Below are 27,604 nucleotides of genomic sequence, written 5' to 3' on the forward strand. Positions count from 1 at the left end.
CTTCTTTTTCTGGGGTCATTTGAGATGCCTCTCGTTCCCCTGCCAACACTTGGCAGAGGATGCCAGCGAGGCTCGGGGTCGGCGGCGAGCACAGCCCCCCCTCTCCCCTTCCAGCAGGGAGTCCCGCCGTGTGTCCGAGCCGGCTGGCGAGCGGCGGGCGCGCTTCCCACGCCGGCCGGGACGCGGGGCAGGGAGCACCGCACCAGCCGCTGCCAGGGCCGGCAGGGCCCGAGCGGAGCCAGGGCTCCCCTGGCCCGGGCTGCCCCTGTCGTTGGGACCGAGCCGTGCCGTGCCGTGCCGTGCCGTGCCGTGCCGTGCCGTGCCGAGCCGTGCCGTGCGCTGGGGTGCGGTGGCGGGTGCGCAGTTATGGCACTCACACGCGCCTGCCCGACCCCGTCCCGGGCACCCGCGGGCCGCTGCCCTCGCCGGAGCGGGCGGAGATTTTAGCCCGGCCCCGGTCCCGCCTCTGCCTGCGCCGGGAGCCGCTCGGAGCAATTCCCACGGCAACCTAGGCTCGACCCCCTTCCCAAGCCCCGCCTCTGCTCCCCGCCCCGCCGCTCCCGCCCGGCGGCCGCCGCCGGTCGGAAACAGTCCGTGTGTAAACTCGACGTGTCCGGAAAGGTGCGCGGCGCTCCCCGCCTCGCTCCGAGCCCGGCCGCGGGGCGCGCCCGCCGAGCGCGATGCTGGACCCTTCCTCCAGCGAGGAGGAGTCCGATGAGCTGCTGGAAGAGGAGCGGCGGGACGTGCTGGTGGCGGCGGGCGGCGGCTCGCCGCGCTCGCTGCCGCCGCCACCCCGGGACTCGCGGGGCAGGGAGGCCGGGGCGGCACGGGCAGCCAGCCCCAGCCCCTCGGTGCTGAGCGAGGGCCGGGAGGAGCAGGAGCGCCTGCAGCGAGAGGAGCGGGAGAAGCGGCTCCGGCTGCAGCTCTACGTGTTCATCGCGAGGTGCATCGCGCACCCCTTCAACGCCAGGCAGCCCACGGACATGGCCCGCCGGCAGCAGAAGGTGAGCCCCCGCCTCCCCGCTGCCCTGCCCCGCCGTTCGCGCTCGTCCCCCGCGGGCCATCCCGCGCGCTCCGTGCCGCTCGCCGGTGCCGCGCTGCTGCCGCCGCGGCGGCGCTCCGGCCCGCAACAGGTTGAGCGGGGCCGCGGCACCGGCCGGGCACGGCACGGGGAGCGCCTGCCGGAGCGGCTGCTGCGGGGCTCGGTGTCAGCGCGCCTTGCCCAAAGCACACCCTTTATCTAGAAATCCGTCAGTCACCAGGGGTGAAGTCGTTTAAGTTTTTAGAGTTGCGCTCAAAGTCGCCGTGCGAAGGGCACAGGGGCGCAGGGCGCGGGCGCGGGGGCCGTTCTGCGGTGGACGATATGTTCCTGCTTCTCGGCGCTGCCTGATGGATTGAATTAAACCTTCCAGAGGTGCCTCCTGCGAGTCGCGTTCTCACCGTCTGTACCCAACCCGAGCAAATTAAGCCATAAAACACAGGTGAATGACAAAACTATTTTGTTTCATGAATTAACTGCGCTCCCTGTACATAGAAACAATCAACGTGCATGTCTGTGGTGAGAATGACCTTCTAATGAAGGTTGACCAAAGTTATTCTCTGTGTCTTGTCCATGAAAGACAGGCTTTTAAGACCTGGCAGGTGCGTGGTCAGTATTTATGCTTATTCTCTCTTACTTTTGAGGTATTGAATAGGTAGAATACTTAAAGTTTTGGATTAAGGCACTACATTTCCAGGTAACTACTTAAAAGCTCAGTTCTTGAAATGTTTGGTCTAAAAAATTGTATCTTTCTTACTTTCAGTTCTGTAAACAAACAAACTAATCCAAAACAAAAGAAACAAACAAAACCCTCATTCTACCTCACTTTTCAGAAGGATAGTGATAGGACACAAAAATGATTTAGTTCTTCTTGACTTTTATGGTCTTGATACTTCCATATGTCTAAGGGTTTGTAAAATCCGATACTGAATGTTTTGGGGTGTCTGAGGTATGCCTGCTATAGGTAATTGTGTTTAGTGAATTCTCAGACAAGTTAACGTGGCAACATGGCAGTAATAGTAAGACTGTTTCTGGAAGACTATTTTGTTTTTATTAAGGGTTAGGTACTTAAACTCTGGAGCCTGAATAGAGACATCTTGTAAGCAGAAAGCCAAAGAAAATCTGAAATAAAAATTTTCACCCCACTGGAAATTCCCTACCCCAAAACTGAATCATCATAGAAATGATATTTTGAAAAGACATCTGGATCCCTCTAGATGTGACTTTCCACCAGACAAAGCCAAAGCAGACTTGATGTAGTGTTGGTATCAGTCTAGGTTCAAGCAGGAGACTGAGAAGCCTCAGGGGATGAGATCCATCCCACAACCTGTCTGTGTGACATGCTCTAGTGCTGCATTGCCCTCCTCTTGATTAAATTTTCCTAATCAGCTTCCAAGTTGCAGCTTGTGGCCATCAGTTGCAGAAGATACTGAGCACTTAGAAGTTCTCACTGATCTAAGTCAGTAAGTATAGAGACTGTTTTAAAAATAACTACTGTATTAATTATTTTTATTAAATGTATGAAAAGAGATTACTGATGTGCTGCAAATGCAGAAATAAAACTGTTGTGGATTTAACATATGAGCAATGAACAGACTGATGGACAAAATTGACTTGATACCTAAAATTAAATGTTTCTCCTGCTAATTACTATTTTTAAGTGAATTCTGGATTTTTCATTAATTACTGTACGTACAAAGAGACTTTTGTCATATTTAGGAATTTAGCTGCAGAACAAGGATGTCTTGTGTTTTCCTGGTCAGGAAATAGTGTTTTTAAATAAGAAATAGCACAAAAAATATTTTTTTCTAGGAGTTGCACTTCTGTCTAGAAGTAATGAAATGCACATAGCCATCCTTCTTATTATTTGACAATTTTGTAAATATTACCCAGTAAATTATTTCCTGTAGGGTAATAGAACTGGTCATGAGTTTTGAGAGTTCAGAAAACCTGCTTTGGTAGTTTGGGATTGCCGAAAGCTGTATGAAGGAGCCCTCTATTATGTGTAATTTCTGTTGTTCGTGCTGCACGGTGGCCCCATGTCAGCTTTGGGAATGGGAGTACAACCACCTGTCTTACTCTGTGTCCTAAGGGAAGACGCTTCTGGAGGTGTGACAGCTGCTGTGGAGAAGAGATGACTGAGAAGGGACCTTATTAATGTATATAAGTGCCTGAAGGGAGGATGTCAAGAGGATGCTCTTCTTCGTGGTGCAGAGTAGTGAGACAAGAGACAACGGGGAGAAACTGATGCACAGGAAGTTCCACCTGAATATGAGGAAGAATTTCTTTACTGTGTGGGTGATCGACCACTGGAACAAATTGCCCAGAAAGGTTTTGGAGTCTTCCTCACTGGAGATAGTCAGGAGCTATCTGGACACAATCCTGTGCCATGTGCTCTGGGATGACCCTGCTTAAACAGCGAGGTTGGACCAGATGGCCCACTGTTGCCCCTTCCACCCTTACCCGTTGTGTGATTCTATGACTCATATTCAGTGGAATAAAAGTCTGTCTTACTTTCTGAATAAATTTCCTATCTGCCAAGGTAGGGTATGGATATGGACTATTTCTTGACCTCTTGCTCTTTTGCCTCAGTTCTGACTTGTGTGACAGCATGTGGCTGGGTGTCCATTGCAAGCTGGACTGTGGTTCCTTACCTGTGTTAACTGGCACTGTTAGCTACTGCATGCCCTGTCCATCAACAGTGATCCAAGGTATGGTTTTAAATGAGAACCTGTGATGTTCTGTGGTTTCAGCCCCCTGCCTCTTTCTGCTTGTGAACTCCTTGTAGTGCTTTTGCAGTCTTTCAGATACCTGAAAGATACCAGTATCCACCCTGCTTAAAAGCAGAAGTAATTTCTTCTTTCTGCCAGTTCATTTGGCATATTGCTGAGCAAATATTGAGGAATGCAGTTTGCTTTCTTTTTAATGTGGAACATATTATCCAGTAAGGGAATGAGATGGAATTCATATATCAAATATCTTCAACTGCATTGTAATATCAATAAGGAAATGGGTTACTGTATGGCTGGCTTCTTATGTTCTTGCATTAGTATCAGATTAAAATGTACTCTGTGGTATCTTGAAACCACCATACTTAATGGACTGTGTTATACTAATTAAAGAATTTTGAATGCAGGCAGTGTTTCACTCCTCTGTTGTCCTTTCTTCTTCCTTCTTTCTTCTTGCAAAGTAAAATTAGCTCTGCTGTATTGTGATAGATAAGATTAACTAAAAAAGAAAATCAAACTTAAGGAAAAAAAAAAGAACTAGCATAATTCACCAGAGTCCATCAGTTCCTCTAACTTGCTTTTAATGACAAATTCAATGTAATTTAGCCCAGGGTTTGCTGAATCACATACTTTTATAATATGGCTGCCTTTTTTTTTTTTGGTCTCGAGGATATGTGATAGAAATACTCTTTTTAAAACTGTTCAGTTAGTTGATGGCCTGCTGTTGTATCCTACCCTGCTTTGGTTGCTGGTAGATTTTTGATAGAGAAGGGGGAATAATCTAATATTGGAGGTGTGGAACTGAAGCATGGTATTATTTTTCGAGGTGGGGTAGCAGATCCTGATGAAGATGGAGTTAGCTCTACAGAGTAGAGCTAGTATGTATTTAGTAACATATTTTCAATAGATATTTGTGAACATTTAGTCATGTATTTTCCAACTTGTAGAGAAATATTAATGCATCAATGCATTACATATTGTTCTTTTATAAAGCAAAGTTTGTCTGTCCCTGGTTTAAAGAGACTGTCACTTTTTTGTAGTTACCACGTTTTTATGAGTCCTCTCAAACATATTTCACCATTTTTCTCTTCTGCCTCTTCACTCTTCCTCGTTTCTAGTCCCAACAAAAAGAGAAAACAATCATCAGCTAATTCCATTCCTCTTTCTTCTGTTCTCCTACCCCAGCCAAACTGAATCTCAAACCACCAGATTGGATTTGTCCATAGAATGAGATTTAGGTGGTGAAAGAAATTCACTTGTGACTCTCTTCCATCAGGGGAAGGTGGTGAATGTGAACATATACTGAGTCAGGGATTAGATGATGACCCTGGTAACTGCTGTTTATACTAACCAATTGTACATTCATATGTGCCTCCCCAATTTTACTCAAGGAGTGTGTGCCAAAGGCAGGTTCTATATCTGGGAGATGAATTAAAGTTCCTGGGGAAGGAAGGGACAGCAAAGTGCTACAGTTAACTACCAAAAAAAAAGGTGTTCTTCCTATGTTTTTTCTTCCTCAACATTTAAAATTTACTCTAGTAATCAAGTGGCCGCACAGAAATCCAAGGCTAAGGGAGAAGTAGCACTCCTAGGCTAAATAAGATTTTGTAATGCATGAAAGGCTTAGTACATCAAAGCTGATAATTCAGGTCTTGCTTTCATAGGTGATAGGTATTAGAAGTAATTGATCTGGCTATGTAGAATTCATAAGTGAGTGAATTTACTTCCTGAATACTTGATTACCTATTTTCCTTCCATTCCTTCTCTCCCGTCCAGCTATTAAATCACAAGTAGATCAAAACCATTGACTTGCATCTAATTCTTGACAGTAGAAGCAGTAATAATCAATAATTTATTTTCCTCTGAATTTTGTGCATTCATTCTTTCCTCTTTCTTGGACTTTATCTGTAAAGGAGAGGTTTACAATGGTATGTGTCCACTAAATAACACTTTCAGGAAAATGCTGTTTATGGGGATAGACTTCATTCTCTGGATTGCAGTTTTACTCCCAATGTTTTTATTTCTTTTGTCTAAAGCACTGTATTTCCTTACTTTTGAGCTGGTGATGTGTATCTCCTTATTTGTTGGCTAAGCATGTTTTGGGAAAGAAAAAATGTCTCTTGGGCTCTGAACATGCTTCATAAGATGTTGTTTTCTGCACTGCTAAAGTAATAGGGAGAGTACATCCAAAGCCATTGTTTTCAGAAACTCTAGATACATTTCAGAGAAAAAGCATAGCTATAAAACTTGTTCATCTGGTCAAAATTGTACTAAAGAGCTTTCTAGGAACATGTCTTCCAATTCTACCTTCATTGTTTCCTTTACAAATTTCAGTTCTTTTTGTGGTGTTTAGAAAGTAATTTTAAATCAATTTTATTGCCTTATTTTTCCCCATAATAGCTTGTCATCATGCTCTAAGTTGTGTATAGTTTTTAGTCAAGTGAGTATAGAGAGTTCAGGTAAATCCTGCCAAAGCCCATAATATGGTAGCCTACAGATAGATCTCTGTACATGTTGAGACAAGATTATTCACAAATAGATCTTTTTACCCCTGTCAGAAGTGGCTGTTTGGGGAAGAAGTTGGTTTTGCCTGCAGTAGGAAAGTTGCTCACCATGGGCAATTGAATCAGCCATGGCTGAAGAAATACTGAAGGGTGATGAGAGAATCAAAGCCTTCTTGTAACCAGCCCTAGTAACCCATCAGCGTTCTGTTTTAATCTTAAATTCTTCTTCTGGCCTACCAGCTCAGAATTGATTGATGTGGCTTGGCCAGAAACTGGCAATGTGCTGGGAAAGCCACGTGTTGGTAAACAGCTGTGTAATGAAGTGATCATGATTGGACAGTCTGCAAACCTGGTCTACTATGATGAAAAATTTATCACTCTCTTCTTTTGCCTGCTTTTTTTTGTTCTCACTGCCTATTTTGCCTTTACTTGCCTTTGAAATTTGATTAGTTACTGTTATTTGATGGGACAATTAAAATTTTTTTTCTGAATATGTGACCTCAGGTTGTTTTTTTTTTTCTGTCACCCACATAGTTTGACAAATGTGTTAACTCTGTTGCCAAATACCCCATTTAAAGTGCCTGTGGAAGACTAGTTACTAGTTTTTTCTACAGCGGAGCTGAGAGGAGGAAAGTTTGAAGGATCAGTTGATTGCCACCGTCTCTGCAGGGACTGTATGGGGGAATTGTCTGGCTGGGCTGCCTTGCATTTTTAACCCTTTGCAGTTGTTATTCTCACATTGTATTTTGTGTATCTGAACTGCTGTAATTGGTGATTGAGAGGCAGAGATACCAAATCAGCTCATCTTGTCTTTAATACTTTCTCTGACATCATCTGTGAAATATACTCATTGATGCTGTGGAATAACAAAGCTGGGGAAAACACTTTCTTCCTCTCTGAACCACACTCCTTTGCCTGCCTGAGGCACAATATATCAAAATGTCAATTTCCGCATACTGTCTTTAACTGTACAGTATTGCCAGACCAGAAAATACTGTTTGGTTGCTAGTTGACTATTCATTGAGCAGTGTATTTCTGCAAAAATAAATTTTCAAGTTTTCCCCTTTGTTCCCCCAGGCAAACCTGTTGTCACCAGTTCATGTTTGGGGACACTACTAACCAAGTGCCTTTCCATTTTCATGCTGGTTATTAGAGTTGTTTTTTCTCTTTCTGGCTTTGTACCATTTTTTTTTTTTCCCATAAATGATAATAATATCATAATGATATTAACTTCATGTTGATATCATCCTGAAGTTGCTTTTGGTATGTATTGGTTTGGTTTTTTAATATACCTCTGTATTTGTGTTCTACTCTCCCGTTACCCTTGTTTTTTCCTTGTGTGTAGATGTCTCCTACTTTGCTAGCTTAACATATCCCTGTCTCCTGCTGCTTCCCTTGCTACAAGTGGAAAGCTAATAGGTCAGGGACAAGACTTGCCTTATCGACCCAAGAGGTATCCTTAGAGGAAGATGGGATGATGTGTTGTCTGCTAGGAGAGTGCTTGGCTCGCCTCCTCACCTCTGCTCATTGAGGGGTGTATTTTGGGGTGTTTGTCTTTATGCCTCGACTCTGGTTCTGTATTTAGTTGTACTGAGCCCCAGTTAGTATGTTACTCTGAACCAGGTGCCAGTCTCTAAGGTTTCTAAATGTTTAATTTTGAAGTCAGTTTTCATGTAGGGTTTTTTTGGCACATTAGCTGCAAACATGCCTCCTATATTTCTTTCCAAGTTACTCCCCTTGCTGCCAGCTGATGGCAGTGGCATGTGCAGGTCTGGCACTCAGACTTCTCTGCAACTTCTGGCTGTTGCCATTCAGGATGGGAGGCAGGGAGAGGAACAGCATCCAGTGCCCATTTCTGCCTAGAAGTGCTGGCACTGAATTGAAAGCAGCCCTGTTCTTGTGTGTTGCAGCTGATTCCCCCAGGTTTCAGAATAGCAGCTGTGAAAAGGCAGTTTTCAGTTTGTTGCTGTGTGTGGGAAACTCTGAGCAGCAGGAGAGATGGAGTGTTTGCATGTCGGTACCAGGCTGCATCAGCTTAAGCTTGCATTTTGAAGGTTATTTTCTCAGCCATAAGCATTGAAGGCTCTTCATTTTGTGTTTAAAATTCTCTAGAAGTTGATGGTACTTGCTCAATAGAATTTATTTCTGGTTCTTACTTATTTTGCAGTGAGGAGATAAAGCATATGCTTCTCTTCAAGTATGATTACTTGTATGCATGAGTTCAAGAATGTTCTTGAGTGTTTTTCCTGTCAGGAAAGGGAAAAGCATTAATTAACAGCATTGTGAAGAATAAACAGAGCTACAGTGAGTACTTCTTTAAATATGTGACCTGGTGAATCAAAATTAGAAAAAGAGGAGGTGATTATACAATAATTTTTCTGCAACTCTGTTTCCATTTTTCTCTCAACCATTAATTATTCATTTATGTTTAGTTGTCTTGTCTGTGGGGTTTTAGAAATAGAGGCTGGCAGCTTCTGTGTAATGAAAGTGCTGGAGGGATACTCAGAGTGATGGTATAGACACAAAACGAATCCTTAGGATAATACTTTGAGTAGACTTGTTTGGGCCATAGACAAGGATGTGGAAGAAAGGACAAATCTATTATATGGGTTTAAATGAGATCTCTGAAGAGATGGTGTACATCTAAAAAAATTAGAGGAGAAATAGCCATCAGTGATGGAGAGTTTCATGGACTGAGTTGAAGGTGTTGAGAAAGTGTATGGAACTTAATTAATTTTGGAGTAGAGGAACAGTTCAGCAAGGACAGTGACAAAGTTAGAGAGTAATGAATTTGTAGCAGAGAAATCCATTGGTCATGAGAGTTATGCTTTTCAGTATTAAACAGAAATGAAGGAGGAATATCTTTGGGGTGAGTTTTCAGGAAAGATACTGGTCCAGAAAAAAGGATGATGGTTAAACTGGTAAATACGGGAATAGTCTCAAAATCCGTGTCAGTGTAATACAGAATAGCAAGGGCAAAGAGCTGGTGAGAAGCTGGACTCCATGAAAACCAAAGCAGTGGCATATAGTGCACTGAGGAAAACAGTGGGTTTTTTTCTGCAGAAAGTTGGAGTTGTTTTATATGTTTAGGTTTTTCTAATGGTGAATTCATAAGTTTTCTTTTTCTAAGAAAAAATTCACCTTCAGGCAGTCTGTGCCGAATGTTTATCTTTCTGGCTTTTGCTGGGAAACATCCCCAGTTTGTGCCTATTGCTCATAAATTCCTTGATTTATTTCTAAATTATGTATTCTGAGGCCTTGTAGCAAGGTTGTTTCTTATTCAGAAGTGTTCTACAAATGTTTCTCCACTGCAACTGTTTAATACATCAAATACGTATTATTGCTAAAATATTAATATCGACCATTTGATTTTTTTAATTATTTTTGACCTCCTTATGGATGGAGCATAAGTAAAGAGAAGAATTAAAAATAAATAAGAAGTAGTTTGGTATAGATCTGATATTAAATCATCTTAGAAATCAGTTCCCCTTTCACTTTCTCTTCCTTCCTACAGTGTCATTAAAAGGCAGAGGATTTTTCAGTCTCTTACCAGTAGGGGTTTAAGAGTAAATAGTGGTATTTTTTGGAGATGGAAGTTAACAAACTCCTTTAGAGTTTTTTTTTTTTTTTGGTAGCAATCTCCAGCTAGCAGTTGGAGTATTTGTCTGAATGGACACTTAGATTCAGCTTGTGGTAACTCAACTCCAAGTGCAGTGTCATTGTCATAGCCACACATGTGCTACACACAGTAGAGGTTCTGAGTATACTACTACATGGTTATGAAGTAGCTAGGCATGTTTTAGCTTAAATATTCTGTCATACAAGTTCTGACAATCTTGTTTATGTGAGTTTGTGCTCTTTTCAGCATACTTTGTCTCCCAGATTAATTTACTTTAAAAACACCACTTAAGATTAATGCCAGCTTTTAAAGTTGTCTTTCTCTGCCACCCAAGTTTTTAGGTACTTAATGTTTAGGTACTTAATAACTTACTTAATGTTCCCAAGCATTTTTCTGTGATAATAAATGTTATAAAATGACTAGCTATGTTATAGGAATATAAGCCTTTTGTTTTACTACCTGGAATATAAAAAAACAAATATCCTACAGTGGTAAGATGAAAATTACAAGATCCAGCAGCGTGTGCATGTATCAATGTATTTTGCTCATGTGTTTCTGAAAAGGAAGTGTCATTCTTAGCTGTGTAATGTAAAGGTAATCTGTTTGTTCTGCAGTCACCCACTGATACCAGACTATGTGAGTATTTTTTTGTGTGGCTCTCTCTCAGACACCCTGAGTGTAGGATGTACCTTACGGGACTTCTGTTAGAGCCAGATGAAAATTTGTTTGTCTCCTCTTTGCCCCCACCACCCATAGCCTGGGATGGGTGGGGGATTTTTAAAACCTCTACTTTCTGAATCGCCCGGAAGGTCAGTGGCATGCTTTGAACAGAGCTGCTGTTGTCTTTGCTTGACTCTTCCTCAAACTTTAATTGGAACAACTGGATTACAACAGTCTTTCTGCTACTTTAATACACCTTGCTGTTGTAGGTGAAAAACACCATGTAAGAAAGAGAAGTTTCATTTATTTAAAATAACAATAAAATTATTCAGATTATTACTAAATCTCCAGCTGTTTTATGTGTTCTGGATATTTAAACTCTAATGGTTTATTAAAACAATAATTGCTAACAACAGTTAGTCAGAACTCAGTCTGGAATGGCCTTCAGGAGGTCACAGAGGTGTGATAAAATCAGTAAACTGGTTAAAGCCTCCATACATGACCCTCTTGCTGTACTACAAGCTGTGTCTGTTACAAATGCACTTAACTATGCAGAGCAGCACAAAAGGGAGGAGACTACAGGCTGGCAGGGTTCTGTTTCATTGTACAGATGCACTTTTGTGGTGTCACACTGCTTACCAGTGTAGATGTGACCTCAGAGAGTCAGAGAGATTTAAATGCAGCAACTAACACAGAGTCAAGAAAGAGAGATGGAACCTAAACGAGATAAATAGCACAACAGGGCATCTCCTTTCTGAGCTATTAAAGCAGGACAGCATATGCAATGCAAACATAAAAACAGCTGAAATAATGAAGTAATAAGAGCCTTTCTATGTCTGAAGTTAATTAGGGGCAACAAACTGCCCCTAATTACTGAAAGTGTGGGATCCTCAGCAAAGCTGCCTGGAATACTAATTAAAAGAACTGATTATAAGAAATAGAATGAATAGTTAATGACTAAGAAATCATTTTCAAGAGTATCTTCAGAGAGCAAATAAAGTGCCCTTGGAAAATATTGTGACACCCTGAGCCATCCACTGAATCTAATCCTGCAGATAGACCTGAACTGATTTGCAAGTTTGCTGTGCCTGTGCTTTCCAGTGATGAGACAGGGACTAATAGGGGCAGAATGACAGGTAAAATAGGAATAGTATTTCCATTTCAATATCAGATGCTCTCTTCAAGTATTTTTTTAATGTATGACTCTAGTAGAACCTGCTTATGAAATAGCAATGCTGACATAGTGTATTTTGTTTTAATAGTTGGCTTTGCAATAGTCTGCTACTCATAGACCTGGGAGAGGTCTTTGATGCTTGCAGAGGGCCTCTGGGTAGCATCCTCTGTGTTGATTAGTAGCATGTGTATCTGTCGCAGCTGTTGGCTGTCAAGTGTATGGGCCACCAAATGGACTGTGATTTTTACATGTTATTGAAAAAACAGCAATATGGAAATTATATCTGACAGAATAAAAATTGAAAGTTTAAAGATTTATCTTCTTTTAAAAAACCTGTAAATTAATAAGGCTTTTTTATCCTAAGCAGTTCTTTAAAGGGGCTAATCAGGGGTAAAGTGGCTCATCAGGGGTGAAGTTTTATCCAGGCATCTGTTTGGGTGTTCCCGCCTATTTGGCACTCCTTAATTTATTAATTTGAACTGTTTTTAATAGCCTTAATTCTCAATTACATTGACATATATATAGAAACTTACATTAGGAATAAATAAAAATAAATGCTTGGAAGAATTGAACCCTAGGAGTAATTTTCTATACTGGTTCTAAGTCTCTTCTGGAGGCCGAGGTGGGAGGCTGGAGGTACCCCAGAGTGCTAGGGTGCACAGGAAGGGGGACATGGGTCTTGAAGTAATTAGGCTGTGAGATCAACCCACTGCTGAGTGATGTCACTTTAAGACAGGCGTGACATTTAATTCTCACGGATCGATCGGTGATCATTGTAGTGAGCCCCTCTTTGTGTGGGATTCACATTCATAGTGGGACCAAATCCAGAACTGGAATACCCATGTCCTTTGTTCTGAGCTTTGGTAAATTCATCTGCATCTCCTTGGTCCCATAAGGTTGTGTGTTGTAATGAACTGATTGGTATCTGTTTGGTCCCATAAGGTTGTATGCTGTAACTCTGAATGTGTTCACATCCTGGAAGGAGGGAAACAGTCAGCTCCTGTGTGCTCAAAGTGAGACCATGATCCATGGCAGAGGCAGAGTCCTGCTACTGGTGGCGCATTCCTGCTTCCCTGCATGCTGTGGTTCTGCCAGATTCTTTATGGGATGTGAAAAGCGTGCATTTGTGTGGGGTTTCATGTACATATGTATATAAAAAAGGGAGGAGAGAGAGAGTATGTGTGTATGCATGAGAGGCAGGGAAAAAAGCTGTAGGTACTATAGGAGGGGACTAGAATGAGTGCTGCACTGCATGTTATGATCTCATTGGTTTTAAAGTTACGCATTAAGCATAAAATACGGAAATACAAGTTACTTAATACTACTACTTTTTCAGAAATGTCATTTTATTCTCTTTATTGTAGTAGAAGTTGTAAATTGCCATTTAATTTCTTTAAAAACAAATATCACACATTTCCAACCCCCCAAACCAAATCAACAAACCTGACATCCCAAACCCTGCAGATCTGTATTTCACAAGCTTTTGTGGATGCTTCTTGTAAAACGAAACTCCTAAACCTTGTGATAAAGAAAAAAATACATTAATATGAATTATGTAAATAGTAAAGATTTTATATTTTATTAATATTGAGCTTTTAGAATTGATCTGATTCCTTAGGGCTAGGTCAGAGTGTGCCCTGTTGAAATGAGTGCACTGAATTCCTAGTATTCTAGTTCTGCTCGTTAAGTTTTACAGGCATAAGACTTAAATATCTTGCTTGATTTTCTATTTAGGATGGATTTCTACCTTGGCTGCAGACATTTGCTCTCAAAGCATGTGTGTTCTCAGTGTGAAGGATAATTTATTTTCCTAATTTGATTGAATTTGTGGGTTTTTTTCCTATAGTGGAAAAATAATTATTCCAACAGGAAAACAGCTATCCTGATTATGTGGTTAAAAAAAAAAAACAGTAAGAAAAAATTCTCCTGCACTGCACAACTGTACGGATAGTGCTTACCTTTTACTCAGTCTGACTTTAGTGAGGCTACAGAGCAGCCAACACAGCTGTCATAAGTCACTTTTTGGGGAAAAAAAGAAGTTGGTTGATTTTATTTTTAATAGTGATGGGCTTAGGGTGGAGCAGTTGCTTTGTATCAGTGGTCAGACTAACACTGCCTCAGTCAGTGCTAATAAGATAAATGGAGTAATGCATACTGACCATAATAGCTGCAGTAATAACGTCATCTGAGACTCTGAGTCAAGAGGTATGAGGAGCTGAAGCTCTGAGCAATACAGATGGTCGGTGATGCAAATCCATTTCAATCTGTAGTGCTGGAGGTCCGGAAAATGAACAGAATTGCATAATAACATCAGAAGAAGATAGGTAGCCTCTAACCTTTCCTTTCTGAAAGGCTGAAGGATTCAGTGAGAAACTCAGTCATTTTGTCAAAGGGGTGAACCCATCCTCAGACAGGATGTGCATTTGTGTGTGTCAGGCAGGTGTCAGGTAGTATGTACTCACCACAGCCATCCATATGAATAAGTAAGAAAAAAATAGTACTTAAGGTACTACCAAAATTGAAAAGTGTCTCAAAATACTTGTAAGTTGCTTGCTAATTTTGAGGCTAATAATTTTAAGCAAAGTAAGTCACTGAAATGATTTAGGTTTGGTGGTTTTTTTATTTTTTCATGTAAATAAATTTGTGCAATCAATACAGAAGAGTGAGAAAGATCAGAATCGACTAAACTAATCTAGTTTTGAAGAGGATTGGATAGTCTGAGTTAGGGACACCATTTAGAAGCAGTAGCTTCTGAACAGTTTCATGTGTGTATTTGCAAATTGTGTGGATACAACTTAGGAAACCAAAATAAGGGCTTTTTCTGAAAGGTGGCACAAATAGGGGAGCTGTAGATTTTCCCTCAGTATGTTGAGTGAAACCAGGTATTTTATCCCCCTGCCAGTTCACAAGATTCTTTTTGAATCTCCAGATAGTTACCAGGGGACACATCTGCTGCCAAACAGCTCTGCTACTGTATTTGTGCCCAGGCTAACAAAGCTCCTGGGCCTCAGGTACACCAAGTAAACGTGCTGGCAAATATCCTGGCTGAAGGAAATTGTGGATTTGCTGTGGGATGGCAAGATTATACTGCAAATTATTGCAAAGCTGATGAATGTATTCAACACACAGACAAGTTACTGTGTATCATACTTGTACTGCAAATGGAAGGGGCCTCCTAGGTTGAGTCAGTCTCGTGGCCAAAAATAAGACATCTCGTCTCTTTTATAAGCAGGTGAAATTTCACTTAGTAGTATTGCCACTGTTTTTCCTTACTCTGATAGGTGTGAGAACTTTGTTTCCCAGACAAATGTGTTTGCAGGTTTGGTTTATACCCACTTCCTGTTCTGTCAGCTCTGTCCTTTAATAACAGCTTTTCCTTCCTGAAGGATTTAGTAGAGGATGGTGTCTCATTCTGCTATACGAAACAATCCGAGGTCTGAACCATCCTTCAGGCAGTAGTCTCCCTTCTTCTCTGACTATCCTAACTGCCTTTATCTGTAGGTTTTGCAGCTGGAATTAATGCACTCTTGTTCTCTTGTCACGTTAGCATGGTGCCTGGAGTGTGCTAAGGCAGTGCATCTGAGCCTTCAGCTCAGAGCAGACAAGGAGAACAAAAACCTTGCAGAAGTTCTTGTGAGTCCTGGCCTGAAGTTTGGGATGCTGAATTTCACCCCTTTCTGTTACCACAACTCCAGTACATCTTTTCCAGTACATCTTTTTATCCAATAAGGGTTTTTTTATCCGCTCTATGTGCTACTGCATCCCAGCCCTGAATGTCAGTATCAGTCTTCAGACTTAGAATATTTATAGTCGTGTTCCTGTTCTCTGTGTCATAACAACATGGAAACACTGTATTTATGGTCAATTTGCAGCTAAATTTCTATTTCTCCTTTAACAGTTACCCTCACATTTTTTTGAGTCTTTTTCCACTTTGTGGTAGTATCTCTGCTGCATAACTGTTGTCTAGATAAGATCTACAGCATTCTTTTAGCCAGAAAGCAAGAATAAAAAAGAAAACACATTACTTGATTTTTATCATCTTTTGAATAATTATGGTAAATGGGTGACTTTGTAATCCTTCCTATTCTGGGTCAGATACTGCTCCATTACTTTTACCCTGATTCTAACCTTATTTTTACATCCTTGTCCTGAGGAGTCTATGCTCTGAATATAGAGACCTGCTGCCCTCTTTTGGGAAGGAGGATTCTTTGGTCGATGCTAGACAACTTTCAGACTCTTCTAAAGAGTTTGCATACTGCCTCATTCAGGTCTCTCAACTCTTCAGATGACTGAATTGACTAACTCCTCTTAATTCCTTGACATAGAGAATAAATTATCACTTCTCAGTTTCCAGGCTAAAAAGATCTTCCTGACAAAATGCAAACTGCAGAGACCAGGTTTGTGTTCAATAACCACACCTATCAGCAAGCTCTCAAAATAATTAAGTGCTGTGGTGATAAAGAACAAAACGTGTTCAGTGACACAATTTGTATTAATTCCCTTGCAGTGTTGCTGTGTGCCTTCCTTCTAATTTGTTTTTAGCCTAACTGCCATCAGTAGTCTTGAGTTCCTGGTTGTCCAGTAAGCTTCTAAAAAGGCTGTTTCTGGCATTCTGCCCTGGCCACGTTTGGCACACTGCAGAGCAGAGTGTACAAAACATCTGTTAGGTCAAGCTTTTTGTTGACCACAGGAGATTAAATGGTTAGGTCATAATGATTTCTCTGTAGAATGTGTCCAGACTTGTGAATTTTCACTATACTTTTGCATATGACTTGAATGCTTGTAGCAGTCATGTATAACATGAATAACATGTATAACAGCAGCATTTGGAATTAATCCTTCCCTCTAAAATACTGAGCCAGTGTTTTTGTTTTGAAACCCATTGACATGTATGTACACAAGTTTTCTGTGCAGCAAAACACATAGACTTGTGCTTCCTTCCTAACTTTCCTTCCTTTGACACCACAGCTTTGTGGTTGAATACAGCACAAGAATGAGTGACTTACAGCCCTACATCATCTTTTATTTTGCCTGTAGTGTGGTGATTCAGGCATCTCCCAGCACTGGAAAGTTGCAAGGAACCTTGGCCTGTCTGCCTTACTCCTACTCAGCGCTTCTAAGTAATAATTTTAGGAAAAGCTGTTATGAAGAATATAATGAACAATTCTGAAGGTCAGTCATTTTTTCTCTACTTCTTGAGAGCGGTGTTTGTGCTTATGCTGAGGACCAAGTGAATCACTTTGCAAGTCTGGTTCTTGCTCCCGGAAGGTTTAATTGCACAAAGTTAAGCAAACCTCACTCACCACAACTCTTCCACTTCTCACACTCCTCAAGTATACTGGATTTTGTGGAATGGCAAATAGGTCTTTTGGTTTAGGCTTGTGTTGTCTGGTCCTTTGCACTAGAAGGAAGAAGAGTTTTAGAAAGGGGAAAAGAGGCATCCTGTCAAATTAAGTTGGTAGTCTCGGTAAAAGAGTGGAGAACTGGGAGTCAGAGGAAGGAATAAGCTCTCTCTCTCTGGAAGCTCTGATTTTTGTATGCTTTGGTCCTTCATTGTTATGCCTTCTGTACAGAACAGGAAGAATACTGAAGTAATGTTCCTCTACTGTAACTTTGAAAATAATAGAAATAGAAAAGTTGAGTTTTATCTGAAGTTTTGAAAGGAAATTGCATCTCCCAGGTATCTGACTATCCCCTACCTGACAGTGCAATAGCTGTGTAGTGTGTCAGCTCTATTCCTCTGGCACGTACCTAGTCACTGTGCCTTTTTTTTTTTGTGGCAATGGGAGAGATGGAGATCAGGAATCCTGTTCTGTTGCCTTTTGGTTAGATACATAAATTACCAGCACAGTATGTACCAAAGTTTTTTTAGACAGCTTTTGCAAGCTTAAAGATAAGAATTTGCTCCTGACTTAGACAAGAAAGGCCTGTGCTGAGCATCTAAAGATCTGTTGCTCAGCCGTATCCTGTGATCTGAGAGGCAAGTGTACTTGATAATTGTATGTGACAGGGTTAGTCCATTTTCTTTTTTCCAAAGCTGAATTGTTACTGTTAGAAAAATTCCCTTTAAAGCAAGTAGATATTATAAAAAACAACAAACAAAAAAGCCAACCTCTAGATTATACAGTGTTCTTGTGAGGAAAAAGAATACACATTTTCCACTCCTACTAGTTGGAGTAAACTTTTGGTGTCACTTCAGATGCTGATGAGTTGACTGAGTACTTCACTTGAGAGAACGCACTAGAGGTTTGAAAAGACACCAGGAAACACTGCATTTTCTTCCTACAGCTTATTGCTCTATTCATAAGCAGAAAGCCACAGTCCAGCTTCCTCCTAAACTTGTAAGACCACCTGCAAAGAACTTAGTGGTGAATTTTTTCCAAGGTAGTGCAGTGTTTTTTTCTTATGTATAAACTTAAGTGAAAGACCTGAGGACAGAAAGTAAACTCTGAACATAAACTGTGGCCAATCAGTGGGTTCTCACTGTACTGAAATAGGTCCTAAGCTGTTCGGAGGAGAAAGCTGCAGCTTCCCCACCATGTTTCAATATGATGGAAAGAGAGTCACTGTAACTCACACACTAGAGAGGGAGAATAATTGGTTACATTTTTTTGTCCATAGGCTGGACATGAACAGGGCATTTTGACTGAGCAGTGAAGCATACTAACGTACCAATCTGGGATTTTGTCCTTGCTGTCTACATCTGTACTCCTGCTTTGTAGTGCCAAGATGATTTGCCAGTCTCTTTCCCTGGGCTCCCTAGTAGCACTCCCTGTTGCCTGGAGGGATTGCTCTATAAATGCAGACCTGTAGTGGCCACTGTTGAAAGTGTCTATTATCCATTGGGTTTGAATTTTACAGCTTTTGTCCTACTCCAGTAATTCCGCTGTTGGCCTGTTTTTCTTACACTTTGTAGTGAGGTTGTTGTCATCAAGGAAGGCTGGGAGGCTTTCAGCCAACTTCCTTTCATTGTTGCCTTCAAGCATCTGATGTTATCTGGCCTGCTGTCATGTTATTAAATATGTGTGCTGTCCTGGAGTCACTTAACCTCTTTCCCTTCACCCATGTGCTATGCCCTGCTCAGATCCTAGCCTTCAGGGGACTCGAGCAGGGAAGCTTTTGTGATTCAGTGGGATTTTGCACAAGTAGATGCTTTATGGATAAATTGTGAAGTTATAACTAAGCATTAACAGAGAGTAATAGCTTTAAGACTATTTTCTTCTTTTCTTTTTTCTTTTTTTTTTCTCTTCTTATCTTTAAGAAGGGAACAAAAAAAATGGTCACACCGCTAAGCTCTAATTACAGTAGCTTTAGAGAGACCTGCTTGATTTGCCTTTTGAGCTCTGTGCTCTGTCAGGTAGGTTTTGATCAAATGCTTCCTGCCAGCATTCAGTTGTTAGCATTCAGTCTGAGTTAGTCACCAGTGAATTATGGTCTGTGATATGGTCCAGGTCCTGTTGCTCTAGTTCTTTTCTCTTTATTGATTTCCATTCTGATTTTAATTTTTGTCCTAGTCTCTCACTGCGTGCTTCCTAGTGCTTTTATTTTGTAGCTTTTCAGACTGAATGTCCATGAGTCATGATTTGAAATAAAATGCTAAAAATGACATTATGCAACACTTTGAAATAAACATTTCTGAGATTGTTCCTTTTAAGTGCTAGACTTTGAGAAAAATCATACCACTCTGCAATGATAAGGCAGTAGGAATTAGAAAAAAAAAGAAGAAAGAACAGGCTGGTAAACTTTAACATTTTAATTTAAATACCTCATTCTTGAATAGGTTTGCCAGCATCAGGCAGAGCAAGAAAATTTTCTTGGCCATTTCCTTTAAGCAGAAGTCAATAAATTAAATTCTAATTGGTGCAGACTTAAAAATATGTAATTATATAGATTTTCCTAATCTGATCTGAATAATGGCTGAACAGTGTTGTGTCCCCTTTCACTATGGGCTTCTGTCTTTAAGACTGTGCAAATACCAAATGCTAGCTCCACAAAGTTGTCCAGAGGAACGTAACATGGTGTGGTCATGGAGCCAAGCATTGTATTAAAATAATTTTTGACTGTTTCTAGTCAGCTGTTGGGTCTATATTTCTGGGTTTGTTTCTAGACTGAGAGGTTTCCACACCCCCCTTTGTTTCAGTGGTTTGCGTCTCCCAGGAAGGGAGGTACTTTTCAAAGACCTGCTGATGACAGTGGGAAGCACTTCTGATAAAAGTTTGTGTCCCTTGTCTTTCTTATCTTTACAACTCTCTTTACAGCTTTCTTCAAAGTGAGATCATAGGATGCAGCTGCAACTAAGAAGCTTCATTATATGCTTTGCATTAGTACAACTCCCACACTCACTTCTGTTTTTTAATGAGATAATTGAGATCATATAATCCGAATACTGTAGTTTTTATAACTATTTTTCAGGAGTCTAAATATTGGCAGAGGAGTCAATAAATGGCTTAAGGATAGGCAGATGAGAGGGGGAATAATTTGTTCTAAGGGAGGCGGTCTGGATTTCCCTTACTGGTGGTGATGAACACCCTTACTTGAATGTTTTGACTTCGAAGAAAACATCCGAAGGGTTAGCAAAAGAAAACACTCATTTGGCAAAATTTTCCAGAGCTGAACATACTTTTAGTTTGGGTAGTATAGTGTTTCCTAGTGATTGGTATTTTTTCCAGAATTAATTTAAATGGTTTTACTTGTTTTGACAACGGTGCCTCTGAAGGTCAGACATGAATAAAAGGAACACCTCAAACTGTTCACTCTTTTAGCTTTTCTGCTTTCAAGATACCAATTTAGTAAAATGAATGGGAATTACAAAACTGTTGGTGGTTGGGAGCCTACTGTTTATGACTGTAAAAATAAAATTCATTGTTAGAGAAGGGACAGGCATCTAAAAGACTTGGATGATTTATACAGTGCTATCAAACATTAGTTGTCTGAGGCAAATCTGATGTTATTTGACTTAAAAATGCCTGTTGAGCTAATATGCAGCTCAGCTTAGCAATTACTAATTGTTCTGTGACTTAGGAGCACCTGGAGGTGATGAAGGGACTTTAGTGTTCTTTGAGTGAAGTCATACCAATATGAATGGTACTACTGCGCTGAAGATTAGGTGTGTGGCAGTAGCAACTCATAGCCATTTTGTAAAATATCTTCTTTTTTTGATATTTCTTTCAGCCTCCTGTTCAGAAAGTGGTGTGTTTGTAAATCAGCCTTAGAGGGAATTGTGGATTTTTCCTAGGTGTGTTCATCTTGAAAGAACAATAATGTACTATTCTTATGTTTATACAAGATTTCTGGGTGGAGGAGAAAAATAGTTGCCTTTAAACCAGATGGCTCATGGAGAGTGTAAATTTATTCTTTAACATGTGACTCTGGGATTTCACCCTGTATAAGCAACATAGTCATCAATAATTTTTTAAATTTATTTTAGATTACTTTGTAGCAGTTGTTTGTAGAATCAATATGATAAGGGTAGATATGCCTGAAAGTCCTTGTTGTTAGAAGTTAGAAATTTGGGCTGAATTTGCATTATTTGCGTAGCTCTGAAATTTAGCAGAAATGGAGATCAAATTCTGGGGGGAAATTCTGTTGTCAAAAGATGAGGTAGTGTTTACAAAAGGCTCACAGAATACTGATTTATTTTTCTTATTTTTCTGTTGTTTGATACTGTTTATGATTAAGTAATTCATTATATATTGTTATGAAAAAGGTCTGTTTTTTCGCTTAAACAGAATATTATTTTCTAAAGTAAGAGAAGCATTGGTCCTTAAGTGTTAGCCCCCTTTAAGTGTGGATTTTCCACAACATCTGGGTTATTGTGGATCTTGTGAGCATGCTGCTGTCTTGTTATGATGCCAGAAACATCTGGTATTTTTGGGTAATAAAATGTTCCACTTTCACAGTATTTTGTAACCTGTGATGCTGTATCAGGATGGAAACTGACAGATGAAAAGTTTTGCGTCAGCCTTTTTAGCAACTGTACAATTCTTGTGTCCTACATGCAATAAATGAATCTGTGTGCTTTATGCTATCGTGCACTGCAACCACTCTTCATATATTTTACAAATAAAAGAATGAAAAATTTGCAGGGAATATACTAATTATTGTAAAATAAAAATTCTTCCATATAGTAGGATTACTTCCCTCACTTTGTGCATGAAGAGGCTTTATTCTCAAGTGCTGTAATGTCAAAGTGGCAGTATTGTCATGAATGTAGTCAGTGACTCAGAAATGAGTTAGCTGATTTTCAGTTTTGTATTTAACTGGAGTTTGCACATGCAAGAAGAAATGCTTAGGGAGGCGACACGTAAATTTGGGCACACTTGTCTGCACTCCCATTTAGTTAGTGGTAATTTGGTCAGCGCAGACTAGTGTGCATCAGTTCATTCATTAGGGCATCCCATTCATTTGGGACATTTATGAGGCGCATGTTGTAAAAGTGACAGGCGACTCGCTCGCTTGGGTACATTGACTGCATGGGTGAGATCTCCACTGAGCACATGGAGGAATTTGAACATCTCCAACAGTGAGGACTGACCTCTCTGAACATCTGTTCAGGGGATTGAACACTCTTACGAGGGAAAAAAATTTCCGTAGGTCTAGAGAAGAATTCCCCATGAGTGGAGTTCTCCAGCTGTAGGCAGTGTAGGTGGGACACAGCTGCCTGGGTCTCTGGCTAGTGGGAAGTGTTGACCTAGGGTGTCACTCAGGTTGTGGTAAGGAACATATGACTCTCTTATAAGGAAATATATCCTGCATCCTGAAGTGTTGCCACACTGTTCACAGTATAGACTGTATCTAGAGTTGTATGTAGGTGTTTAATTTATTTTTCTGGTGTGCTGCATCATTGCTGCATTGAGTTTTGCATGGAGTTGCTTCCTTGAGACCAGAATTCATCAAATCCAGAATGAGTAGGGCTCACACAACATTATATTGCTTGCACGTAGAGGGGAAAGTGGGGGGGAGGCTGTAAGAAACCTCTGCTTTCTTTTGTTAAAACAGCATCACTTTCTGAAATCATGTCCTCTTATTCACTGAAACAAGCAACAGGAACAAGCTACCCCATTTAATTTTGGCCAGATGATGGGATTTCAAAGTTTCTGATCTAAGGACTTTTCTGTGAAGATGAATCTCTATCAATGTGAAGTAGGTTGGATATTAAGAAAAGATTCTCCACCCAGAGGGCGTCTGGGCACTGGAATGGGCTTCCCAGGAAAGTGGTCATAACACCAACCCTGACAGAGTACAGGAAGCTTTTGGATAATGCTGTCAGATACATGGTGTGGGTGTCCTGTGTCAGGCCAGGAGTTGGACTTCAGCGATACTTATGAGTCCCTTCCAACTCAAAATATTCTGTGAGGCTTTGTGCCTGCTTCAGTGTAGCTGTAGTACAGTGCTGTAGACAAATGGTTCTCACCTGGTGGGCTGGGATGCTCCAGGGTCCTGAAATACAATTAGGCCTTAAATTTGAAGGCATACTGTGCTACAGAAGTCACGACAATTTTATCCCAGTGCACTTGACTAATAAAGATGAATATTCTATCAATTGGATAGAATCACATATGATTTTCTATCATAGATAGAATCAGAAAGTATATTTATTTGGTTAAGAACTCTGTTATTTCTTTTTGTAACTTGTATTGTGTTTAATGTTGCTAATTACCTGTTCCAGTTTTTTTTTCCCTGTACCTCTTACATACCTCTTGCAACTTGCTCTGTCTTATTTGAAGAAAAAAGCGGTTGTGTTTTTAATATGATATGAAATTTTATTCAACCTTATTTAGCAAAATACCTTTACTTTTTTCCCTAAACAATTGTTTGAAAGTTATTTTCCCCTGAAGAAGGGCCTTACTTCATTTAAAGCAACTAGCTTATTGGCTTAGGGTTTTTTTGGTGTGTCGTCTTTTTTGTTTTGGTTGGTTGTTCAGTGTTGGTTGCTTGCCTGTTCATACTTTTAGGATCAGAAACATTGCTTTGAAGGAAGAAGCACTCTCTCATGATGAGTTTCCCTTCCTTTTCTTCCCCTCTGCTGGATTGACTGGTCCTAGAAAAGATGCTTTCCCCTTTAATGTTCCGACTGAAAAGAAGCGGCTACTGCAGCACTGCTGTTTCAGCTTTGGCACTGGCTATCGGTCTGTCTAGTTCTTAACTTTATGAAGTTGGATCTCAGGAGATGGTAGCACTTGTTCTGCCTATGGTAATTTGAAAAATAGAATCTTATGCTTTATACAGTTTGTTTGCTTTCTCCTTTCTCAAGAGTATTAATCTTATTTTCTGGAGAGAAGGACCTTTCAAGGTAGCTTGCTGCCTCTGAAAACTTTCATACTAACTTCATGCTTCACAACATCCTATCATATGTTTGTCTTTAAAATAAGAACAGAAGTTCTACCTCCCTTCTGCAGTTTTTAAAGGAAAACTTACTTGGCATATGGGCTTTTAAAATTAAAAGATCAAGTTTCAAGTTTTTTTCAAAGGAAGACTTAGTGCCTTTTTGAGACTGCTTTGCTTCCTTGCGGGCTTTGACTTCTTATAGATCAGAGACAATGCCTTGGGGAATCAGTGTTCCATTTGAAGTAACAGACATGCAGATTACAGTGAATTCTAATATGAGGAAAGGTCATGATATGGGATTTCTGTATGGCAGTAACATTAAAGCAGAATTGTCATTAAAAACTTACTCATTTTGGGTAGTTTTTGCTATGTTTGGTTTTCAGCTGGCTAGCTTGTAAAACCAGATTGGATTACCAAGAAGTTTCACATTGCTGAGAGAGGCACATCTGTAAATGTGAATTATTTAATGAATGTAGCTGAAGGTACATAAGAAATATCTAAGGAACATGAAAACTAAAATACGAAGTTAAGTAATGTGCTGCCTTTAGAGATCAGGAGCTTAATTTGCAAGACCAAAAATATAATGGAATATATATTCAGTATTCTTCTAATAACTCTTTCAATGACCAGTTGTGTTCTGTTATCTTTGTGTTGCTATGGAGTTCACAATGTCTCTTTTCTCTGGGAACTTTGCTCATTTATATCACCCATGAGGCACTCTCATAGCTATGCACCATTCTGATGCTGAAATTTCTGGTTAGAAAGGCTCTGGAAAGCTTTTGCATTGAGTTCTTGACTAACTTCTTCCTGCATTGATAGAAGACTGTCTTCCATTGTAGAATCTAAATGTAGCTGAGGTCCTGGAGCTTTTGTCATTTATAGTATATAGCTTTTTTCTTTTTCTTCCTTTTTTTTTTTGTCATTGTGTGTTTCTTTTTCTACCACTGTTACTACAAGTTGGTCAGCTTGATGAGCTTATTTTGGAGCCAAAGTATAAAAGGCTTTTCTTAATAAAAAAGAACAGAAAAGTCAGAACTTCAAGCCTACATTTGTGTAGTCTTAAACCATATTCATGGGTCATCTTATGGGTGTTTGTTTAAAAACCAAAACAAAACCTTAACATTATTCACAGATCTTTTGGGGCAAAGACTAGTTTGTTTAGTATTTTATTCTAAATTGTCTCAACTATGAGGAAAAGCAGTTTTGGCTCTAGGTTTAATAGGTCTTCCTGCTTGGTTTCTTTGGAGCCTTTTGTTGGCTTGTTAGCTGGAATATGAACTTCAGCAGTTACTTAGAGAAAATTCTTACAAAGTGTGAACAAGAATGCCATGGGCATAATGTAGCATTGTATTGATTTCTCTTTTTGTTTACTGCAAATCTGTGTTCAAGTGTAACATCCTTCTAAGACCTGGCACTTGAGAACTCGTAAGAGCTCTCCCTTCTGTGTAGCTTGCCTAGTAGTCTGCTCTGCAAACTCTTTGCTATCAAAGAGTTCACTTTGATAGGGGATGGAAAAGAATTAACTGTTGCAGAGGGATAAACAAAAGTATTGTTGAGATGTTGTCTTTCAAATAATTACTTCTTGTAATACAGTGATCTAAAGTACTTCAGATGGTGTAGAAAGCTTGGCAGAGGAATAAGTAAATTAATATTTCTTGAAGTCCAGGCTTGCATCAGACCTGAATGCCAGTGAAAAAGCATATGAGAAGCTTTAGGAAGGGGTTGCAGGTGAGAGGAGGTCATTGCTGGAGGACACGGCTGGTGCCCTCCATGCGGTGCCATGCTGGGAGCACTGTGTGCCGCAGCCAGTGGCTGCAGTGGGGGCAGCATCAGCCGGGCTGCCGTGCTCTGGGGCTGCTCCACAGCTGCTGGGCCCCTTTTTCTGCCCCTTGCCTGGCCGCTCCCCGTCAGAGGGGATTTAACAGTAGTAAGAGCACTGTGCAAAAACATCCTAACTGTCCACGGGCCTGCGAGGGAGGAGTTTGCTGCCAGTGAGCACGGGCTGGGATTTGACTTTGATTTAGCCATGATGGACAGCCTTGCTGCTTTTCCTGAACATGTTGAAGGATATGCCATTGGGCAGGCATCACACAGACAGCAGCCCGACTTACTTCAGTGAATTGACTTGTGAGGGCTTTTCAACCCAGTTCTTGATCATTTTCCCAACTAATTTTGGTTTTCTGCCAAAAATCACTCTGTAATGGAGCTCTCCTGCCAGTCTTGTCTCCTTGCACTGGCCTTTTTCCGTTTCTCTGTGCTTTTTCTGTTTTTCTGTCCCAGCCTTGTGCAACCTGACCCAGCTCTAGTTTCCTGTTTTTCTATTTTTCCCAGTTTTCATCTTCCAGCCATTCACCACCCTCTCACTCTCTTTCTTCATTCATCGTATCACCTTCTATTTTGCCATCTTTACATATCTAGTGTCCAGTACCTAAAGGGTGGGGAGGGACTTTTCACAAGGGCATGTAGTGATAGTAGAAGGGGGCATGACCTTAAGCTGAAGGAGGGTAGATTTAAATTAGGCATTAGGAAGAAATTCTTCACTGTGTGGTTGATGAGGCACTTGAACAGATTACCCAGAGAAGTTTTGGACTTCCCATCCCTGGAGGTGTTCAAGGCCAGGTCAGAGGGGACTTCGAGTAACCTGGTTTAGTGGAAAGTTCTCTGCCCATGGCAGGAGGCTGGAACTAGATCATCTTTAAGGTCACTTCCAACCCAAATTATTCTATGGTTCTGTGGTACCCTGAGCTGAGTAGGATGGTCTCATTGATTTGGGGGGGAAACAGACAGTGTGATGACACCGGCAAAGGCAGCATGGCTATTTGTAGTTTTTCTTTGTAACCTGTGTTTGCTTGTTAGCTGTGTCAGAGGGCAGGCCAGCACCTTGTGGTTTTGGCTGCAGAGGGAGGTTTTAGCTTCTGGAGGTTTTTCAGGGTACACAGCTGCAGAAGACTTGATTGACTAGACAGAAATTAGAATTTTATAGCTCTGCTGGGTTGACCTTGGCCAGCTGCCAAACGTACAACCAGCTGCTCTGTCATTCCCTTTCTTAATAGGACAGGAGAAGAAAAGAAGATGGAAAAGTTCGTGTGTCAAGGTAGACAGGGATATCACTTAACAGTTGCCATCACAGGCAAAACAGACTTGACTGGGGAGAACTAATTTAATTTGTGGTCAATCGCAAGAGTTGGATGGTAAGAAACAGGGGTCAAAACTAAAATGCCTTCCACTCCCATCACACCTCATCTTTTTCCCAGGCTCGTTATCACTCCTTCATTTCCAGCTCATCTGCCTCTTCCCCCCGACCCTGAGTGGCACACTGGGAAAGGTAATGAGGGCTGTGACCAGTACAGGACAGCTTCTTCCTGCTGCTCTTTCCTCCTCACACTTTTCCCCTGTTTCAGCATGGGTCTTCCCCAGGCTCTGCAGTCCTTCATGAAATATCACATGCTCCAGAGTGGTCTCCATGGGCTGTTGGGGCACAACCTGCTTCACCATGGTCTCTCTGCTCGGTGCCCAAAGCACCTCCTCCCCTTCTCTCACCTGAGTGCCACA

The 27,604-nt window shown here is 40.9% G+C and overlaps 1 protein-coding gene across 24 annotated transcripts in view; it reads left to right on the forward strand.

The window, feature by feature from the left end:
* Nucleotides 1-551: 551 nt before the first annotated feature.
* Nucleotides 552-27,604, forward strand: part of CADPS2 (calcium dependent secretion activator 2) — a 292,479-nt gene continuing 265,426 nt past the window's right edge. For 18 of the 24 annotated variants that reach the window (XM_039570660.1, XM_039570659.1, XM_039570662.1 and 15 more), the window contains exon 1: nucleotides 553-1,004. In XM_039570660.1, coding sequence (XP_039426594.1) covers nucleotides 681-1,004 — 324 coding nt within the window. In that variant the 5' untranslated portion in view covers nucleotides 553-680. Of the gene's footprint in view, nucleotides 1,005-27,604 lie in introns of all 24 variants that reach the window. The other 6 variants (XM_039570658.1, XM_039570672.1, XM_039570661.1 and 3 more) reach the window with 2 other exon arrangements.

Source organism: Corvus cornix, chromosome 1A (genome assembly GCF_000738735.6).
Source record: "Corvus cornix cornix isolate S_Up_H32 chromosome 1A, ASM73873v5, whole genome shotgun sequence".
NCBI classification, from domain to species: domain Eukaryota; kingdom Metazoa; phylum Chordata; class Aves; order Passeriformes; family Corvidae; genus Corvus; species Corvus cornix.